The sequence below is a fragment of the Orbicella faveolata genome, unplaced genomic scaffold (assembly GCF_042242905.1).
Source record: "Orbicella faveolata isolate gen_17 unplaced genomic scaffold, um_ofav_v1 contig_27, whole genome shotgun sequence".
Taxonomy (NCBI): domain Eukaryota; kingdom Metazoa; phylum Cnidaria; class Anthozoa; order Scleractinia; family Merulinidae; genus Orbicella; species Orbicella faveolata.
This window is the reverse complement of record NW_028301555.1, coordinates 4,572,116-4,594,701: the sequence shown is the minus strand read 5'-3', so window position 1 is coordinate 4,594,701 and position 22,586 is coordinate 4,572,116. Positions and strand designations below refer to the sequence as shown.

Sequence of the window (22,586 nt, the reverse complement as noted above, 5' to 3'; positions counted from 1 at the left end):
AAGTGCGGCGTTTTACCCGGGCCCAAAGCCTCTAACTGTAGAATTGATATCACCACGTATATTCAAGTCAAACTGAATAGACGGTAACTTGATTTCAATAGTTTATTTCTTGTTTTCTATTTAAACTAAGAATATTTTTTCACCATCTCAAGCTATTTACCCAAAAACAAAGTTGGACAGAATGATTTCTTGAAAGCAGTCATATGATAGCACATAGGACTTCAAAACGAAACAAAACTAGTAGTTTAATTTTAGTACAGCTTACGATTTGAGAAAACTACCGGCCTTCTAAAAGGTGACATTTTAGTTTGCAGTTCAGCAGTGAAAACCTCAACTCTTAAGCCACCTGTGGATGAAACTCTAGTAGCGTGTGACCATTCAAATGAAACTATTGAGCAATACTTCCATGTAGTGCGGTTTATTATGCTGTAAGGTGGTTCTAACGTTAAAGTGTGTGTATGAAATCCTAGAGTGTAAGCATTCAAATAAAAGCTATTGAGAAATACATTCCGTGGTACTGTTTACAATGCAGTGCAAGGTGGTTCTAACTTTAAAGTCTGCGAACGAAACCCTAGTGACCATTCAAATGAAAGCTAATTATAATGAGCAGTCATTTCATCTGGTTTTGCTAGCTAATAATGCTGTACAAGACCGTTTGACGAGAAATATTCTTCCCAAGTACTAACAGTTAGTGTAATCCGTGACCTCGTATGGGAGCCTACACAACATTTTCTAAAAGTCCTATATGGGGAAAACAAAAATTGAATAGCACTAAAGAGGTAAAAGTTGAAGTCACCTTGTAGAGCATTTTAAAAACCCAAGCCGTTAATTTAACCCAGGCGGAGCAAACAGCAGTGAAATTCGGACCAAGAAGGTTGTCTTTACATTCTACACTTCGTTCTTGGGTTTATCATAGCTTGAGAAATATAACACCATCAAATTTATTTCTTTACAATGTACCTATCTACACCCTCAACTTTATCTACATCAATATTGTACAATTTTATACACTTTTTTATGGCATGTGATTCATTGAAGCGAGTTTTAATATAAAATCGCACGTAAAAAAGAAAATATTTTAACAACGGAAATGCTCTGCTTGACAAGCTCAATTATTTACATTTCATAAAAACGCAATTTTTTTACGCTCATTTACATGCATTTTCAAAATTTTTCTTCAAAACAATAATACACAGGATTAAATCACACGCTCAAATCATCATAGGCCCAACTAGAGGCAGATTCCACTTATCAACTAGAAACCTAGCCTGTTGCAGTGTGGAAAAAAACTCATGCCATTTTCCTACTTACTTCAATTTTCTAGGTATGGAATTTCCCTGTTTTAACACGGGCAGAGTTCAAGAGTCCAGCGCAAAGTAGCATGCAGTTCTATAATATCTACCATAAAACTGATCCAAAATACTCGAGCAACTTCCCCAAAAGTGCAATTAACCAATTAGAACTCGAAGCCAATGAAATTTTGACTTTCACAACGAACATTTCACGAGTGTGCTAGATCAATTTTCGGTAAATTTTCGATAGATTTTCAGTAAAACGTCGGGCTGGACTTTGAAGAATATAATTTCTATAAACATCACAAGTACAATAACTTCTAAACTTCTTCTTAGCGTCCCTTGGCCAGGTATATAATTATTTTGTCGTATGGGGAATAAAACCATACGAATCTTGACTGGAAAATTCGCCTTTTACGCTAAAGAGTAAAATTAGTTGAATCATTTCTCACGAGCGAGAGTTCTTCATTTATTGCATTTCAACGTTTAGTAAACTCTCCACTAAAATATCTATGATCAGTAAAAATTTTTAATTATTACAACACGACGTCGTATATTAATTATCCATCAGAGAATCAACTCTCCTAAATTAAAATGTCAGATGACAGTTCACCTTAAGTCATCCCATATTTCTCCGCCATAATGACTGTAAATTCTACGAGCTGACGTCTTGATCTCCGTAACGTTTCTCTAATCCGTCTTTGAAAATTTCAGTAAGAAATTACTGCATCATTGTTCTCACACGTTTGCCTCTCGGTGTCTTTACGATTTGCCTTTGGTAGTTGTCCAAAAGGATGCAACGAAGCGATGAAGTCGACCATTCGACTTGGTGCCCATGTAGAAACATTTCCCACAATTACCTTCCGTCGTTGTCGGATTTCGTCATAGGCACGTTGTCACGGCGGAATTTATAACGAAGCTGAAGTTAAGCAAATTATCTGCGGATGGCCGCTGCGTGGAGTCCCTACCAAACCAGCAAACAACATAACTAAGCCACTGCGGATAAAACTAAGACTGCAAAACCCGCACAACTACTTGTAACTACGATACTGCTTGTAACGTTCTGGAGGCTTCTACCACTACTTCTACTGCTACTGCCTCCCGTTACCACTACTGCCGCTGCCACTGCCTACTGGTCCTGCCCCTACTACTGCTGCTACCAGTGATGTCACTACCACTGCCACAACTGCTTCCTCGTTCCCCCTTCACTACCGCTACTGTTGATTTTTGGACTTCTCCATTTTGCTACTGCCTCCAGTTCCTGTTTCGGCCACTACCATGACCTGCTGTTTTCAACACTAAATAAACCTAACTTCGCTGCGTCTAGTATTACTTCACCTGCTTCTGCAAAAGCCTCTACCTCCGTATTTCGCTCGTACAACTGCTGGTTCTGTTACGACGTAATACTTCACTGCTTCTAATACTACTAGCGTATCTACCACTCAGTACAGCTACCACTACTGTGGTTACTTCCAAGAACATGACCACTGTTACTGCCACTGTTTCTTTTACTATCACTGCTTCCCTACTCAACTGTTGCGACTTCTGCCTCTGTCTGCGCTCCTCCCTACAACTTCTTCCTCTCCCTGTCATCCATGCTAACGCTGGCTATCTTTAGAGGCCTTTACATCATACTCTGACTGATTCCGTGACGATACGAGGTGCACTTAAAATAATGTGCGCACAAAATGAACGCGTTCTCAGCGTGGATGCATCATAAATGTGACCGATCTGTTGTTGATTCTTAAAGTAGCTACGTCACAGTTTGTGCATCTTGAAAAAGTTAGCCTAATATTCTCAAGTTCGTAGTTCTGTAATCCGTGTTAATCTTCTCCATCCTTAACTATTCTTGTTCCATTATGGTTTATTATTATCACTTTGCTGTTTTCTTTCTTAGTAAACTACTATTTTCAGGTTTCCTTCGATTAAAAGGTAATTTTGTACGTGGCCAAAAAACCGTGACTGAGTTGCTTCAATGCCCCGTCAAACAGCATGAGCTCTTGTAAAGATTTCACATTATCCTAGCGTCATCAGAATAAGATACATACACACACCTTGCAAAACCTCTAGACTCAAGCAAGTCTTGTTCCGTGGACGTGTTTTTTTCTTTGAAAAAGCTCCTGTTCAAAAAGCCCTCCTGTCCCCTTCCTTACCAAAAAACTGGCCAATAAAATTATCCCCTCCCCTTTCACACCAGCTATTCGAAGTGATAGTACTCACTTTGTAAGAGTGGACTGAATGAACTCTCTGGCATCCTCTGATAGGTCGTGCGGTAATGAAGGCTCTGTGGGTTGCGTTGCGATCTTAAACAAGGCTGCCATTGGCTCGAATTCCGACCATGGGGGTTTGGTTGTCAACATCTCTACCACGGTACAGCCAAGGCTCCTGCGAATGGCAGACAAACAACTTCAGAAAGAAAATTCTCCTAAATGTTCTGGTTACATTTCATATAAGTTATCTGTGGAGAAATTAGTTTTCTATCAAGAGTTTTTGTGATTAGATCCTGTTTTCTCCTGACTGTTCTATTTGAATTTGTTATGACATGGAAAAGAGAAAATCGCAGCGCATCATAAACTTTGACAATGACGACTCACCAGATATCAGCCTTCCGACCATAACCTTCTCCGTTTATCACCTCTGGAGCCATCCAATATGGAGTTCCGTGAACAGATCGAAAACCTGTTTTACTGCGAATTGTCTGCAAATACAAATAAATTTTAAAAAATAGCCTTGTCCTCTTCAAAAGCTTTTATTTGAATGGTCACACACTAGAGTTTCATCCACAGATTTAAAAGTTAGAACCACTTTGTACAGCATAATAAACAGTACCACATTAAAGTACTGCTCAATAGCTTCCATTTGAATGGTCACCCACTAGTGTTTCATCCACAAACTTCAAAGTTAAAACCACCTTGTACAGCATAATAAACAGTACCACATGAAAGTACTGCTCAATAGCTTTCATTTGAATGGTCAGCCACTAGTGTTTCATCCACAAACTTCAAAGTTAAAACCACCTTGTGCAGCATAATAAACAGTACCACATGAAAGTACTGCTCAATAGCTTTCATTTGAATGGCCACACTGGAACCATTTTAGGTTGAAACCGCACGAAAATCATTACTCTAGCTCTTACTCTGATACGTAATGCTGTTAATTACCTGTAATCTTTTGGAGGCTCCAAAGTCTGCTAGTTTCACATTTCCTCGAAGGTCTCTAAGGATGTTTGCACCTTGATAAGAAATCAAATGTGTAAAACAATCAGTGTTACAGAATAACTAAGTAACACATTTTCTTACATGCACGCAGGTATCATTGTATGCTACACACAACTACATGTAGAATATAGTTTCATGAAAACGCATGTATTGCAACAATTACAGAACGATATCAGTTCGTATAGAAATGTTTCGTGGCCGATCAAGATTTGCTCAAAGAGGGTGGGGTTGGGGCAACAAAGTTACGATGGACTTATGCTTTCTTAAAAGTGGGCGAGGGGGGAGGGGGAGGGGGGGGAGAGCTGGCGGTTTGAATAAAGCTCTTTACTAGCTCCAATAAGTGAGGGGAGGAAAAGAGGAATTTTGGGCAGCCACATTCTTTAACAAAATTCTTGCCTGCTATTTAGCTTCAGAGAGTTTACCTTTGATATCTCTGTGCACAATGAGTGCTGCGTGCAGGAAAGACACCCCTTCCAGAATTTGCCTGGTGTATTTTCTTGTCAAACTCTCATTGAGAGCTCCGTGTTGTTTGATATGATCGTGAACTGATGCCTGCAGAAAGCATGAGTTAGTCTCTATCAGAAAGAACATTCAGCAACGAATACTGTCAAACAAAACGCTAATAGACCCATCCAAAAGGACTGGAAACTACCGCAGTCACCAAACCTCCAACGTCCCTTTCAAAAAGCAACCAATCACAGGCGCCAAACGGATCTCTGTAGGGTTACGTCATCATAATGAAATATTTCGAGTCAAACCGAAGGTGTGTTGCGAGCGCATGAAGAAAGAAAACTGCTGATTCAGGCTAGGTCTCATGAAGTATTATTTGATTCTTTGGGAAAACACTCATACATTCTAGGGTTATTTAATAATTTTACCATAAGCCCACGTTGAATATGATAACTAACAAAGGCGAGTTGTTATATAATCACCTCGGAGAATGGAATGTGTATATCACGGAGACATTTCAGTTTGATTTAAACGAAGTGATAGTCAAAAAAAAGGCGGGAAAATTTGCCACGCGTTGTTCACGTTTTGAGTTGAATAAAGCTTGTCAACAAGTATTCTTCGCATTAAAACCTCCAAACTTGTCTTCATTTTGGAAAAATATGACAAACAAAACCAAGTTTACGGGAAGAGCTGGTTCAAGTCAAATGAAGCGAGAATTTACTTGTCATCATCAAGACTACAGATTGTGTTGCCCTGAATCAGTTGTCAGGTAACAAATTTTGCTGGAGTGTAAAGCTTAATTTGGTACTGAAAATCATTGTCCCTAACTGAACGATATTGTGCTTTATGCAGTTGCTTTTGTTGACTTACTTTTACAAGCTTAGCCCTTTCGATTAAATGTTTCGTATCATACTCTACGTAAAGTCAAGTTATAAATTGTGACATTTTGTAGTATCGGGATGGCATCATTGACATTCGCCATTGCCTATTATTTCCTGTGTATTTGCGACAGAAAGCTTCTCAATTTACTGCTTTCACCAATTTTTTCGGACAGAACTTTTCTTTACACTACGCCGGAGGAATTTTGAAAACGGCGTTTTCACTTGGAAAACGTATGAAATGTTTGCCGTCCACACTGCAACGGAGAACTTAAAAAACGCAACAATCACCAGTCATTTAGGATTTGTGCTTGAAGAAAACTCGGTGAGGGAAATCACACAGGCATTTCTTTGTAGAACGTTTTTAAAAAGCTCCGTTTTCGTGACGGATTAGTGTGGACTGTAGGCCAACAGTAGAAATAAAGCTGCGTTTTCAAATTTCTCCGGCGTAATGTGGACGGGCCTAAGCAACGCTTGCCGAACTCATTTTTCATATACGGTCAAACACAGGTATAATGGCTTGTAACCAACATTCAGTGAACCAATCAGAAAGCTAGAAACACATTATACGAGGTTTAGATTTGAATAGCACTTTAGAACTATTAATTTCAAAACAAATCTTACCCCAGGCATGAATTCCATAAATATATAGACGTGAAGGTCTGTTTGTTGTGTTCCATAGTAAAGAACTATTCTGTCGTGTCTTAGATTCTTTAAAAGATCTATCTCTGCTTCAAGGGCTTTTACTTCCTACAAAACAACAAGTAAACATATCACTACACAATAAATGCAAAGTTAACCCCTACAAACACAGAAATTCTTCATTCAATGTGTTAGTTGAGAAGATCAATAACCTGCACGGAAATCATCTTTTTAGTTAAGTTTTGATTAACAAGGTTACAAAATTTCACTGTTTTAAAAGTTGACCTCATCGCATGTGCGTGGATGAGTATTTTTTCCTCATCTAAAAGTGTCATACAAATTTTAAGTTATGCACGGCCAAACAAGCTGTATAAATAAAGCGGGTGAATGATTGACAGAGAATTTTCAATCTTGTAACAGCTATCACAGAAAACACTAGGGGAGGAAGGGCCTTTCAAACGCTCTATGTCCTGTTTACATGTAATATACGAACTCTCCTTACAATATGGAACAACATTTCATTCCATCAAGTTCTGAGATTTTGATGGCTTATCACAGTTCCATCACCAAACCCACGACTTTCTAAATCCTCATCACCAACCTAGTTGAAAATGTATTGGTGGTATAAAGAGAAAACAGAGTTTGACCACAAACCTTCTGTGTTGCTGAGTTGAGAAGCCCAACTTCAACTTGCTTGACTGCTAACTCACTCCCTGTGTCGTGATCATGACACATGTATACCTAGAGAAAAAAAAACAGCAAAATATAACTACGGTCTTTTCTCTTAAAGTGTAGTTTTCTGACAACGATTTTTAAAGTGGCATTATTGTAGATTTTGAACATTATTGCAAAAAAGCTCAAAATTCATGATTTATATAATTTACCTGGCCAAAAGCTCCTGCTCCAAGGAGTTTCCCTTTTGTCCAATTTCTGGGTACTTCAAGTACTATTGAACATTACAAGGACACAGTTAGGTTTAGAGATGAACAAGGCTATCTAACTATTTTGAAAAAAATGTGCAGTACTCCCCCTGCAAAAGGAACTGGAGTTTCTTGGGGGCTTGGGGGGTTCCACAAGACCAAAAAAATCAAAGAAATGTATGAAGCTTAATTGGAATTTCCAGAGTGGTGGTGGTGGAGGGGGGGGGGGGGGGTTCTTAGAAAAAAATCCCTTCCGTGGGGAAGGTATGGATATTTTCTGAGACTACACAATGATTATTGACTGTCTGAGGGAGGGGTGGACGTGAAAATAGATAGACCTCACTCCTCTTGGTCTATATACTGTACACAGAAGTCTGTTTAACTAGAAAATTTGATACACAAAGAGAAGATATTCACTATCACCTTTGGTTCCTGTTGTTGACATGTCTTTAAGCTTCTGAACAGCAACCTCAAGTTCAGACTCTCGTCTTGGTCTTCTCGTTCCCATATCAATGTCCGCCAGCAAGCCACTACTGCTGCTACTGCTGCTAGCAGGACTAATCTGCTGGTCTATTCTCATGGACAAAGGAATAGGCTTCCGTGAATTCTGAGTACCATTGTACATCTGGTTTCCTGGAGAAAAAAAGAGACTGATTTTATTGCTTGAGATCAGGAATAAGTTATTTCAGCACTGTAGTGGCTGTTGGCAGCATTTTATAGATGTTCATCCACACCGCGTGCAAAGAAAATCAATTCTACACCATACAAGAATTTTCACTTGCCTGTCAGGCAAGCAACAGATAGAATCCACTAGGCGGACTACAAAATCCACCAGCCCCAGGTTTACACATCTTTCTTTGCACATTGCTGTGTGCAACTTCATGAGCCAAAGTTGAGTGAAACATCTGCCACAATACTGAATTTTTGTAAAGGATAATTGAAAACTGCAGACAGAGTGCCTTCCTCCCAGCCTGATGGGTCAGTACGGTCAGCAATTAACTCTGGTTTCAGTAGTGTGAGACGGCTTGGAGTTAAATTGACACTCCCCTGGAAGCCCTTTAGGGATACTAGTCCATCACAGGTTACCCCTAACACTATCTCATCTTACTCTAATAGTTTGCCTGGACCCATTTTGCACACCCATGTGGAACGACACACTGTAAGGGTAATATACCTGTTATTGCATGTGCCATTATTAACAACAACATATTAACCCTGGCTAGACTCTAATCTAGCGGTTCTGTCCTCAACCAGCCAATAGTCTGGTTTAGTCAATGGGAAAAAATACAATTGAAACAGGTGATGGTGTCTTGACCATGTAACTACATATTTCATTTTCATACCATCATTGTAGTCAACATTTGAACTTCCTATTGTGTGACTTCTTCTTCTGGGATATGTATGAGCTTTTGAATCTAATAAATCCTCTTCTGTGGATGGAGAAAAAAAACATTACCATTTTAAGTTTGACTTTCAAATTATCCAACTTTGCATCAACAGGGAAAGTAGCTTCCACTTGCTTGATCGTCTGACAGCATGAGAAATTCTTTATCAGACGAGCAGATATTAAAGACTTCATTTTGTTTCTTTGTTTTCTTGAGTATCTGATGAGCTTTATAAAACACGACTGAGCAATTTAATGTGTTTTGATAACAATTTACCCTTTTCTTTTCACACCTTATTGACTCATGCGTGATATCTGGAGTCATTTGTGAAAACATCCAAGGCCCAGAGAACAATATAAAAGGCTCAGGAATACCTTGTGTGATCTGCCAGAAATGCATCTATTGACCAAAGAAATGCTCCCAGCTACCTTGATTTCTAAGCATCTGTTTCTTTTCTGAACATGAAATTGATGTACAACCAGGAACTGAAATGCAGTGCCTCATAAATCGGTACATACTGACAACTACCTGTACATGTATGGTATATAAATTATTGATGAAGCAGCACAGAAAGGGAATGCACACACATCAATATACATGTAGTTGGTTAGCATTATTTGGGTCACTGATGTAAAATACATTAGCAAAATATTAAAACTTATCAGTATTCCTGCTGAACAGCACCAACCTGAGGAAAACATCCCACTAGCCAGCACCAGTGAACTGTTCGATGCAGATCTCGTTGAGTCATGAAATGACTGCATCTCTCCACCACTGAAAGAAACATAAAAATATATTAATAATTATTTCACTTGGTCTACAGTGGTTTCATCCCTGAAACTTAATCTGTGTCTACACATGTAGGTCATCCTATCATTTTCACACATTCAACATATTCTCAAAACTTGACCAACCATTGGAGGCTAACTTACATGTACATGTATCACATGTTTACAAGAATTAGTTTTTCCAAATATATTTGGCAAGCCTAATCCCATGCAATTACTTGTTGTTCACATTTTTGGGAAAATAATGGCCTATCTAGGAGCACGACGTACAGAGACAGCAAAGTTTGCTTTTAAATTGACACTTAAGTAACATATCAAACACGTAAGACCGTGTTTGATCACACTTCCAAACATTGAGAAGAGAGTTGAAAACATGATGTGTAGCGGAGTATTTTTTCAAGAGAAAATTTGAGGTGTTTGGTAACGCAGTCTAACACTACCGAATGTAATATATCTTCTCAATTGAAACTAACACTAAGGAGAAAACAGAGAAATAAAATCATGAAAATCTATACTATTTAAGATCAGATATCCAAACACCGCCAAGATCATGATTTCCTTTGTTTAATAAACTTGATGAATTATTAATGGTTTTGAGAAGGTAAATCCTCATATCTCCTCCACATTTTCTACAAATTACAGACACATACCTGTCCACGGAGAATGACGATCCTCTCCATGAGCCCTCAGAGCTTGGACCGGAGACAACTCTTACCTGAAAAAAAAGACAACAATCACGACATTGCAATGATATGTTAAGTCTTTCACAAAGACCACTTAAAACTTTCTACCAATCATACCACACTTAAGTCAATAACAACTTTAAGATGAGGAAAATGTTAATCTGTGATACAAGCATAAATTATTCATAGTTCCCTTCTCTACAAACAATTGCAAAAAAGGCTGTATGTAAATACGTGTGGTTTTCCGTTGGCTGAGGAACGAAAGAAGTGGAAAACGTTTTTCTCACACACGGCTGGGAGTTTGGGTACAGGTGTCCGAGGGGGTTTCAGGTCATGTGGCTTGTGTAAGGTTTCAGTTTTTGTATTGCTATCTGCCATTCCTTGACATGCCCCACCCACCCACCCACCCACTCACCCGTGAGGTACTTGTAGAATGTGTTAAGTTGAGGTGAAATTATTCTCTAGCCACTTTTTGTGTCATTGTAAGACAATTATGTTCTTATGTTAATAAAGGTGAGGCTGTGTGGTTCGACTTGGCATGGTTCCCAGTGGTGTGTGAGAATGTAATTTACAGAAATAATTTGTGAAAAGGAAACAAAAACAACTCTGGTAAAGAGTGATATTGCTGGCACTTGTAAACCTCTAAGCTAAAAACTGGATATAGAATGGGTTGAATGGCAAAACTTGCCAAAAATGAAAGGAAATCAATAATTTAATGGCAAACAAAGGAAGCATTTGTCATTGTATGTAAAATTTGGCAGCTTGTATACATTATACTACTGCTATGGTTTGCATCACCTGACTGTGTGACAGTGGGTCATACCACATATTTATTTGTCTCTGCAATCTGGGAACCACCTGTGAAGTTAAAAACATTACACTGTCTGAGAAAATCTAGTAAGAACAAGGCAGCATCTATGTAGGTATAATTAAAACAGAACTACCTAAAAAAGAATACTAAATTAAGTATTAAGTTTTTCAACCAGAATTATGTCATCATGGGTCAATTGTTCAGTTTTGTGGATTGGCAGAGTAATTGAACAGTTGAATTGCTTAACTGGTCAAATTGCTTACATGAGAAAATTGAACACCGAAGTATACATCTGCATGTACATGTGTGTGCTTTTCAAGGTTGAGATTTAGACATTTCAATGCAGTGAAGAATCAAGTGTGTCGATAGAGATGTTTATTTACTTGCATGGGCATACTGCCTCACGGGGTTCATAATCTCTTTTTTTTGGACTAACAGTTCAAGGACTTATCACAGGCAGTCTATGTCACAATTTCAATTTTTAAAGGACTCCATCCACTAAAAAAATATCAGTGGTCAAAGAGTTCCACCAACTAACAAAAAAATTTATCATTAGTCTAAAGAATGCAACACTGGATACTCCAGTTTAAAGGACACTTGTCAGGTTTGTTCAAGAGTAAGCCCTTTTTAGTTCTTCCACAGGTGAGAATATTTTTTTGACCAGTTCTTTGGCAGTTTGCTCCTTTTGTTTTCAAATTTTCAAGGGCATAATGCACTTTTCGCAGACTTCCAAGGCCTTGAATTCAAGGACTTTCAAGGACTCTCAAGGTGCATTTAATTTGGCACAGACAGTTTAACCAGGAAATATAAATATTAAGGAGGAAAGGCACAATTATTAGTCTTCTGTCAATGAAAAAAATAGTGTACTTCAAGTTCCCATCTGGCTAAAAGCCTGGTGTACATACCACATGATCGTGGCTTTCTGGGATAAATTCTCCCTCACCCTGTAAAGGAAAGAACAGAACTTTAATTACTAACTTAATTTACCCTTGATGTTAACAACCAAACTCTCCTTAGAAGCCAACTTAAATCCTTCATGCTAGAAAGGAGAATATAACACAGTCTGTCCTTACTGATCACTATCTTCAGGGTTCTCATTAAGTGCCGGACACCAGCTGAGAAACCGACTACTTTGATTTCTTAGCTGCCTATTTTTCGTGAAATAATACATGTGTACGTTGTAAAGAGGGAAAACATACTATTAGGTTTTTTGGAATGTGACAGAACCTTGACTGTCCTTGTCTCAGGACTGTCAAGGCTGTAGCTAGAGAAGAGGCATAGGGTCAGGGTGTGGTTTATGTTTTCAGTTGCGCTAGCAACATGGGATAAAAATTGGAAAAAATGACTTGGTAATCCTAATATTCTTAGCAGTTTGACCTTTTTAAAATTGACTTTTTTTAGGAAATATCAAAGTTGTCTGGGAGAACATGCCCCCAGTCCTCCCTAGAGGCTTGTCCCTTTTGGGACTCAAACTGGCGTTAGCTATCTATTTCATGAAACTAGCCCTCTATTCCCGAAATTAATGAGAACCCTGATCTTTGTTCTTACCAGGTGCATGTTTGACTTAAGATTGATAAATGAATAAGAAATTACGTCCTCATCACTTGTTACATTTTTTCCACGTTAGTTTGAAGAATGTTAATAAATGCAAAACAAGACAATAGACCCCAGCTGATTTTCTAAACACTCCTTGCGAACCAGTTTGCTTAGCAATGGATTCTTACTGTCAGGAGAAACTCTAGTTTGATTGCACATCAATCAGACCTTACCCTGACCATGTGGAAAGGCTGTGCAGGGAACTCGTCTCGATGAAACCTTGGGAATGGAGTCATTGAGAACTGCTCATGGTGAAATCCCGGTGGCGGAGAATTCCGTCCTGAAGTGTTAATGCTGCTTGACGACATGTATTGGATGTAGTTATATCTTGACAGGCTGGGCGTGTTAGGCGGATCCACAGCCATATAAGCAATTTCGTCAGGAGTTGACTGTGACCTGGAAAGATGCCTTCATTTCTTATTAATCAGGAACTTATCGCAATTCATTGAATCATACAAGAGTTAGTCTTCTAAGTACTTAGCATACCATGGGGATGTAGCCAAGAACTCTATAGAAAAAAACTAGTTGTAAATAAACAGCCTAACTAAATAGCTCAACCAGCCTTTCTGGCCTGTGCCCCTTCAAAATTACCCTAGGTCTCTGTTTGTAGTGAAATTCAAGCCAATGTTGAGCTCTCTTTCAGACTGTAAAATTAGCCAGTAGCCTGCTCTTAGTTTAACCCTGTAATTTTCTGTGTTGGGACAAAAAAAGAAGAAAAACAGAACTAAGCAGCTTCAGTCAAAATTTTTATTTTAAGTTGACCTTGGTCATAAAAATTATTAAGCCCTGTTCCTGGGCAACAAAAAATGAACCTTAACCTCCAGAGGATAAAATGTGCTATCCACATGAGCAGCTGTAAATTGATACAATGCTGTAAAAATAGATTATGCTACCTTATTCCTAAGCCATATCTTGTTGGCTTTCCTCTTTTCTGCAGATTCAACAACAGTAAGCATGTTAAAAAATTCAGTTGAGTGACATTTTGTAATGCACCAAGTGACCAAACTCAAGAAGTAACTTGCAATGTAACTGTATAACAGCTACACCATGAGATGAGTTTCTGGTAAGTGATGATGGGGTTTGTAACAGGCAGAGGGGGACCACCACACACAACAGTTATTTATTTTATGTATGATGCCTCCATGAAATGTATAATTAATTTGTAAAGCAATGTCTCCCTTCTAGACAACAATGCAACAGGATGCTGATACAGTAAAAAAGTCTAGCAAAATAGTTTCTTGTATTTTGGGGTCCATACTGGCAATTTAGGCTAAGCTGATTCTTATTAGGGTCTTAATTTCTCTGAAGGAGATACAGTTGTTGCTTACCAGAAAAATAAATAAATTGGAGTTTGGTCACTCAATATACAGTATTTATTCACGCATGTATTATGATAAGCCTAACACAACAGATGACAGAATCTATATAATATGTAGTGTTGTCTCTACAACAAGAGTTCATAATTTAAGTGTGAACCCACCTATAAGAAACCACTTGTTCTTATATTTTTGGGTTTTGAAATGGTTTTGTAAACCACTAGGTTCTTACAGGTGGTTTTCACTGTCAACTAGCGTGAATGCACTCCTCCATTCTGATCTATCCACAGACAAAACTAGACGTGATTCAGTGATGGTATTACTATACATAGTTTTGTACATTACAAAACCTTCTTCTTACATAAAATGGCTTGCTCCCATTTCCAAAGAGAGAGCCAACCTTTGGGTTACTTGGAGGCATCATCAAGGAGTTCACTGTGCCAGTTTTTTGCTGTGTGGTACTGTCAGTGACTCCATTGGGCAGCGACAACAGTATCCTAAGACTGTTTAGGTGCTGGCTTCTATCCAAGATTTCAATAGCTTTGTCAAGATCCGACTGAGTCAAAAGAGGAATTGCATTTGCAATCTGAAACAGAAATGGATAGACAAGTAATTGCATTTTGTATGATCAATTACTAGACAGCGCTTTGTTCCCTGTCAATGACAGAGATATGTTTCACCATGCTTGCGATAACAATCACAATCAGTGACTTTTTTCAGTACCCAATACTGTATGTCACATACCCAAAACATCCATGCTATTTCAAACTATACAGTACATCCCTCTACAACAATACTACACTTATAAATTATTGTAGAGCATTGTCACAAATTAAAATGCCATTTTCTATTGGGATTTGACACGAAGGTTGATTTGGTTGGACAGTTTCCTTGAGTTAATTAATTAAGCTCGTAATTAAGCTTGATATAGACCTATAACAAAGTCCAGCATTCCCACAGTAAACCCACTGTAGAGTACAACTCAAGTCCACAATGAAAATTCTGGTGAATAGCTCAGGGTTGAGTACTGAGTGTGGTATATTTGTTATACTATTTACTCCTTTGGAATCTTCTGTTATGTTACCATTGGTGAAAATGATATCAAGAAAATGACCTCTACACAAAATAATATTATATAATTATTAAACTGTAAAATCTTCAAACTGCTACAGTAGAAACAACTATTGTACACTTATAAATTATTGTCATACATTGTCACAAATTAATATGCCATTTTCTATTGGGATTTGAAACCAAGGTTGATTTGGTTGAAAAGTTTCCTCATGTACTCTATTAAAAAAAAAAAAAAAAAGAAGAAGAAGAAGAAGAAGCACAACTATTTTTTGCTAGTGTAGCAGCTCTCATAAGCTTGAAATTCTATTTGTCATCACTGCAGCAGCTGTTATTGTTTTGGGGCCAGAGAACATTGTTTCTGTTGTTCTATTGTCCTCTCAATGGGTTCAAGCCATTCATGCGAGACCTTATGAGAGCTGCAACATGACCCCTATTTTTTGGGTCAACTTGGTTGATACATGTTTTGTTCTACAACTCCCAGAAGAACACATTTTGAAATCACTCTCAGTTGATTAACAGTAACTAAATTCCTTTCAACCAAATAAGCCAAAATGATTTTTCCCTGACAAAATGACACAAAAGTTTCAACCACACAAAAATTAATGATCTCAATACAATATTCGCCTGACATAACTTGCTTCAACAAAAATTAATACATACAGTTGGACCCCACGAATTTGAATTACTGTAGGTTATTTCGAATTCCCTGTTATTTCAAACTCCAAACTATTTCCCTTGAATTCACCCTTCAGTCATTTACCATTGGCTATTTTGAACTATTTTTCGCTTCCCTTGAGAGTTCAAAATAGTGCGGTTCAACTTTAGTTGGCATTCTACTGAGACAATCATCCAACTTAACCAAACCGGTTGTACTTCGATGATTCTCAAAGAACAAAGTACATGAAGTTAAATTTACCTCATTGCTGACATAGTTCATAGAGAGTTCCTGTCCATATGCCGTCTTCACTTTCAATAGCAGCTCAGACAAAATGACAGGTCTGGAGATCGGGATAATTCTAAGGAAATTACAGTTAAATAATTTACTATTGAAGCCTGCTGTAAGCCAGACAAACATGAACCTTGTTCATAAACAAGGTACCCCAGACTACAGTGTTCTAAGCTGCTACAAACTTGAAAATAACACAGAGAACATAATATCAATCTTGTCGTTGATACAATCCTTACCTTCTCTCTCCTCTAAACTCAAACTTGATGCGCACTGTATTTGACTGTAAAAAAAAGCGTATCAAAGCACTCAAAATCACCTACTTCATTCATATCTGACTGCTATGTAGAGTGTACGTGTACATAGGTCTTTCCAAACCACAGTATTCATCACCTTGGACAAATTCAGGTTTACTATCATTGTTTTCCCTGACCAAAAGGCAAGTACAAAATACTCTAACTGTTTAGTGCAATGTTAATAACATTGCACTAAACTCTCCACTAGAAGTTTGTCTGAGTAATGACCTTTGCACTTCATTGTGTACCTTGCTTAAAAAACAGATCAAAATCCAAAGAAACTTACAGACTTGGAAGTCACAATTGTTATTTCCAAATTCAAATTTATAGCGATACCTGTACATTGCTACCAGAAAACGTTCAATGCACAACAGATTAAACCTACTGTGTAACACTACATTGTATGATGAACCAAGCAAGCTTTGACAATAAACAGGCATAGAGATTAGCACTTGCTCACTTGCTCAAGCAAGTCTCAGTCTTTTTCCCAAGGTGAGTACAAATAATAGATTACAATGCTCAAGCATGGCCCTTTTTGAGAAGCAGACCTAGACCGGAAGTTAAACGCTCTCTTATTTGGCACATACTATTAAGGTTGAAAAGGTCGTGATTCAATAAAACTTTCCAACTTGTCAATTGGTGGAGTGTTAAAGCATGTCAAGAGCCATCTTGAACATAATCTTGAAGTTTATATTTCTAGACTAAGTATACAAACCTAGTATACACTGTACATGTACAAGTTCAACCTCTCTATTTAACTCTGAGTGTAATCTTGAAGTCAGTTGCATATAATACATTGTAGGTAGTGATTGCTCAAAAACTAACTTACCAAACCTGAATTACTGTACTTAAATGAAAATTCAAAAGGAATGAAAAGTGATGTGTTTTGTAAAGGACTGGGTGAACAGATCAATTATCCACTCAACTACACACAAAAGAATTTTAAAATCCTGCCATTTAGCTGCTTTTTATCCAAACATTGTTCAACTGGAGATTGGTTACTAAATAAATATTTTGGCAAGAGTAGTGCGTTTCAATGGAACAAGTTATTGTTCCAAGTAAGACCTCTTGTTATTTTTGCAACAGACTGCCATTGAACTTTGATCAATACTTGATATTATCACTCAAACTTTGCAAGAGTCACACAGTTTGGCCAAAAAAAACAGTTTGTGGCATCTAACTTCTTGAGTGAACTATAAAATTATTCTTTAACACATTTTATCTCCAATTTAAGAATTGAGGTTTAAATCACAAATTATTTCTTGATCACAAATCAAACTTCTCCCAGCTAATCAAAGCAGTAAAATAAGACATTCAGTTATGGAGAATTTCTTTGTTGACATCAAAGCTTACCTTGTGCTCTGGCATCACAAAGTTGTTTGCATTCTGTCCTTTGTGTGTCTGAGGTCTGGATGAGTCACTTCCTAGGCTAAGATACCCACTCTCTGGATCATCATCTGTATATAACAATAATTAATTAACAATTAATTTAATTATGAGCTTGAGATTTCCATGAGGTGATAGTTAATGAGGCCAAAGGCCAACCATTTCTCAAAGTATTAGTATTAAACTTCAGTTGAGTGGTCAGAGCAGGACTTTGAACCATGACCTCCAGATGTCAAGTCCAGTGCCCTAAACACTCAGCCACAATACCTCCCGATCACAGGGATATACCTAACAGGGGGCTCCCAGCTACATGTGGTTTTGTTGGCTGTGAAAGAGCTTATCACAGGCTGAAATTGTAGTATAAAATAGAAACTTGAATGATTTTGAAAGTGTAAAAGCTGGAGAGGCTGGCTGAGGTTGTTAACTAGGTTGCTTAGTTTATTGGTAGCTATATCAATAACTGCCATCAGCAAAGTTACTACAGTAGCCTGTGCAGACAAGTTGAAGTTTCTTCACTTTTCTTCCCCTAATTTCAATTTGTTTTGGCTGCCACAAAGCTCTTTCTTTTGTCTCTACAATCTTCACAACTCAAGACCGTTCCCAAACACTCTAGATTAGCACTCCCAAAAACCGATTTTTTTAATTCCCAGGAGTGAGGAACACATACTTTTTCCTTACAATATCAGTACTTTGTCAAGCACAGGCAATGAGAATAAACAAAATGATCAACTTGGAGACACGTGATAAGAGGCAATGTACCACCTTACAAGTATTATCAGAACTGATATAAAGGAAAAATTGTATATTGCTTACAGTAGAGTGCACTTGCAAAAGAAATTCAAATACATGTAGAGTAACCAAGTGTAATGAAGACACTACACAAAGTTCAGTAAAACTTCATCGATGGTCAGTTTAGGTACACGTATTTCTGACGAAATCAAAGTTGCAGTGACCACCATTGATAAAACAATGATCTCAGAAATAAAAGTGTTGATTAACAAATTATCATGTCCAGACATGAAAATCTGAAACATTTTTGAATGCCTTTTTCATCGACAATGAGTTTAGTATATAATTAATGTCACCCTCATAAAATCACGGATCATGTTTAAATAATTAAAACTAAAAAATTAATGTTTTTTAAACATCAATAATGCTGTGATGCAAAATTATTCTTGAATTTATAGTGAGGATTTGATAATAAGAAGAAACCATGACAAAATTGATTTCCCCAGGTATCCATACAGGGGCACATCTCTGACAGCTCTCAAGGGGAAATATTTTAAAAAGGTTCTAAGAGATACATTGTTTACTCGATCAGAATTTTCACACGCTTCTAGACACCTAATGAGAACCTTGGGGGGAAATAATATAAAAACTGAGATTCACATCTAATGATCAGTTATTTTCTTGCTCTTCAAAACCAATTCAACCAAGTAGTCCTAATTTTCACACTCAACATGTTGCAAGATGTACAAAATGACATAATTAAAATTCCAGAATCAATCATTTTCATGGTAAAATTCTCTAAAATTATAAACTGTGCCACTATTTTTTGGTAGTTGACCATTTTGGTGACCGATTATTTGTAATGAGGGCATTTTGGCAAATTTCATTGGCACATGTATTTATTGCATGACAGTTTGATATCCCCACTTAAGAAATAAAAAGTGCTACTTTAATTTAAAACTTTACCATTCTTGTATATTTGACTTCTTGGTGACAGAGTGTCAACTGAAGGTAACTTGCATTTTACTGATTGTCAAGAAAATTTATATCAATTCTGATTTTTACCATAATAAGTGTGCAAAACGAAAAAGATAGAGGCCAGACAGAATAATTAGTCACCCCATTGTTCACTAGATTATCAACCTGAAAAACCTCCAAGTCTAGGCAGATAATATAAGTTATTTTTAATTCCTTTGAGTGAATATTAATTTTAACTGAGATAAAGCTGCCGTTTAGGAAAGAAGTATTTAATACGATAAAAAGGATTTTGCGAGTCAGATAAGCTCCTGGCGGAATTGAAAACCGAAAGAGTGAGTTTTAATAAATGAAACAAGATATGCCGTGCTGAGGTCTCTAAGAGCTAATTTCATTCGGTCTGTCGGTGCATTCTAGAAGTTACTACAGCATACGATCACGTCTTGCGTACAGCTGTTTTTATGACCATTCGTTTTCATTCTAAGCCAAAGACCCATTAACACAGTTGGTTGGCAAAAAGTAACAAAATGCTCAAAGATCGCTTAGCGTGGGGTTGTTGATCTTTTTTGAAAGGAATTTCGACGTTAATTTACAGGCAAAATTCTCTCCCACATAAACACACCAGAATAATGGTAATGACATATTATTATAATTTCTTAGCGAACGACAATTTTTATTTATAATTTCACCTATGAGGTTCGTTTTTCCCTAATATGGAAGCAAAATTTCTCGCCGGATAATAATTTCTTTAATGGAACAAATCTAGCCAGTGAGTGGTTATCCCCTTCTTGTGTTTAGACAGTTGACACAAAGGTTTAGGTGCATTTTAGAAAACAGAACACTCAAGTTTATAGGACACAAGTTACTCATATTACTATTATTCCTAAGGCAAAGTTTTTTTTTGTTCGATCGAAGGTTCCACACGCGACAACACGCACCACAAAAATATTATAAAAATATATTAAAACTGCTATCGACTAGCAAACGGTTTCTTTGATTAATCTTCGACAAGTTCCCTGAGAAAGTCGAAAATTTTACATTTGTATGTTTTAAAAAGTCCTCACTTCATTGCAAGAACGGAGTGCGAAAACGGTGTCCCATTTTATACAAGCAAGCCTACTCTGCGGGTCGTTCATTCATTTCACATTTGGTGTAGATCGCTCGTATACTGACAAAAGCATTGCACATTTGTCGGAAACTGTTTCCTTGCCAATTTATTTAGCGTCTACCGATGAGCTTAAATTTCCAGAGTCTCCGTCAAAAACATTTTCGTTGTGTATGTACTGCATCAGAACAACAGAAGGAAATCAATCTGTGAAGACGTGTCGGAGAATCTCCGATCAAATGTCCTATTTCGCGTATAAAAATCTGTGAGCATAGCGTGCCCAAATTAAACATGATAAATAACTAGTGAGTCTGAGAATGGAGAGTGCGACTAGGGAGTCTGTCACACGATCACCGAGCAAGAACACTCTCCAGTAAAACCAGACTGCACGCGAGACAAGGAACGCAATCGTCTTGTCTTCCACATGCACAACGAGCGAAAAACACGTACATGGTCCGGTTACAACGAAACGGAAATTTACACAGAATACACAAACACTGATGTCTGTGCACAATTTCATCGCTGCATATATCAAAACAGAAAGCAATGTCCACAATCTTCTTTGCAGGCGAGCAAAAACGGAAATATTTCCATTCAGAAGATTACAAGTTTAGTTCCCTAGCGAAGCTAAACAACGCATTATAGAAGCTGACCGCGACGTTTATTCGAGACTTCTGGCGAGTAATTGGTATCTGGACAGTCTTCTGTAAAAAAAACAACAGGGTTTATCGGCTAGAAAACATGTAAATAACTTACCCATTTCAAAGTCCCCTCTTTTCACTCGCAGGAAAATTTCCAAAGTCTGTACACTCCACTGCACACGGCAGTCTTCACCAAAGAACCATCATATGAATCTCCTACGACAGAATTGTCTTCAAACCTTGCTACAAATACGGTATAACCCTGTTGGCATGAACAAAATCATAATTTAGTTACACTGTAATTGATATTCCTTTCTCATTCTTTCCAAGATAATAGATACAGTGAAGAGGTTTCCAGCGGGACATTTTAAAGATCGCTTGTTGACAAAGGCAAAACAAAATATACAAACCGAAATTTGGAGCCTACCTTGTGTGGAAACCCGCAATCAAGCAGAAGCCGAAGTTCAGAGCGCGCCGTCTTAAAAAACATGCGAAGATGTGTCTAGAGGTACAACGTCACACAACTGTGTATCTAGTATGCCATCAAAAAGAGTCCGTTCCATTGTTTCTAAGTAACTCTTGTCGCCACAAGAGGAGATTGAATCCATAGTTATCGTGGGAAAATACACTGTGAATTTTGTGAAAGCTCGATTATCAGAAATCAGATGCAATCTCGTTCCAGATTTCCCTTGCGGCAAAACCGCGCGGTTGGAACGCCTTGCAGTTTCTGATAGTGTCATCGGGCAATCTTCGTCAATAATCGTAAAGTTCCGGAATGCTCTCGAATTTCCGAAAATTAATCGCACTCATAAGTTATTTATTTTGCTTTTTTTTAAACCAGATGCCGGATAAAATGGGCACGTGTAACTGCTGTAACCTTGAAAGATTATGATTTAGCGGAAGGGGTTGGAGGATAAAACGTTCACAAAATTATGTGGCATGACTGGTTAACAAAAATAGAGAAAAAGGAAATGTGTACTAAAGCGGATATATATATATATAAATAAATAGATTAAATTTCGTCACGCCTGTTTAACCCACAAGGTTCAATGGTCTCACCCTTGGAGACCAAAAATGCTTCTCTTGCCTTGCGAATAGCGTCTCTATTTGAGCTGATGAGTTCGAGAGGAACGAGTTCTATGTTGTCCATAGGAAGGGTAAAGTGATCTGAAACGGCGGTGGGTTGATCAATGTGTCGTTGTGTGATGGCTTTTTAGATTGCGCGTCTGTGCTGAGATGGCGTTTAGTCTCGCCTCCTATGTATTGAACGTTGCATTTGTTGCACTGTGTCATATAAATGGGATTAGAAGATGAGCAGGAGATGTGATGTCATATTCGTCTTTGTTCGTTGGTAGAGAAAATAGTATAAGACGTTGTTCCCTCTGTAGTGAAAGGACACGTTTTGCACCTATTTCTGTGACAACAGAAAGCTCCCGGAGCCGGGGAGGGGGTGTC

General features: G+C 37.8%; 1 protein-coding gene across 2 annotated transcripts; it reads right to left on the bottom strand.

Moving 5' to 3' along the window:
• Positions 1-88: 88 nt before the first annotated feature.
• On the bottom strand, positions 89-21,800 carry LOC110068541 (mitogen-activated protein kinase kinase kinase 3-like). 2 transcript variants are annotated; one of them, XM_020775924.2, is made up of 22 exons: positions 21,559-21,800; positions 21,247-21,393; positions 17,649-17,752; positions 16,239-16,282; positions 15,970-16,069; positions 14,341-14,565; positions 13,557-13,594; positions 12,837-13,071; positions 11,973-12,011; positions 11,055-11,114; positions 10,224-10,288; positions 9,474-9,559; positions 8,744-8,830; positions 7,824-8,033; positions 7,365-7,426; positions 7,135-7,221; positions 6,463-6,588; positions 4,933-5,062; positions 4,454-4,524; positions 3,887-3,990; positions 3,513-3,677; positions 89-2,256 (listed from the first exon to the last, which is right to left on the bottom strand). In XM_020775924.2, the coding sequence occupies exons 2-22, from the start codon at positions 21,248-21,250 to the stop codon at positions 2,175-2,177; spliced, it is 2,124 nt and encodes a 707-aa protein (XP_020631583.2). In that variant the 5' UTR covers positions 21,251-21,393; positions 21,559-21,800; the 3' UTR covers positions 89-2,174. The 2 variants fall into 2 exon arrangements, with proteins under 2 accessions (XP_020631583.2, XP_020631584.2); XM_020775925.2 differs by having other exon boundaries at positions 12,837-13,059.
• Positions 21,801-22,586: the final 786 nt, after the last annotated feature.

Excerpts from the sequence above, each read along its gene's own strand:
- LOC110068541 (XM_020775924.2), bottom strand. Across the intron at positions 5,063-6,462 it reads TTATGGAATTCATGCCTGGG|GCATCAGTTCACGATCATAT; the intron begins GTAAGATTTGTT and ends TGCTTTCTGCAG. Across the intron at positions 3,678-3,886 it reads GGTCGGAAGGCTGATATCTG|GAGCCTTGGCTGTACCGTGG; the intron begins GTGAGTCGTCAT and ends TGCCATTCGCAG.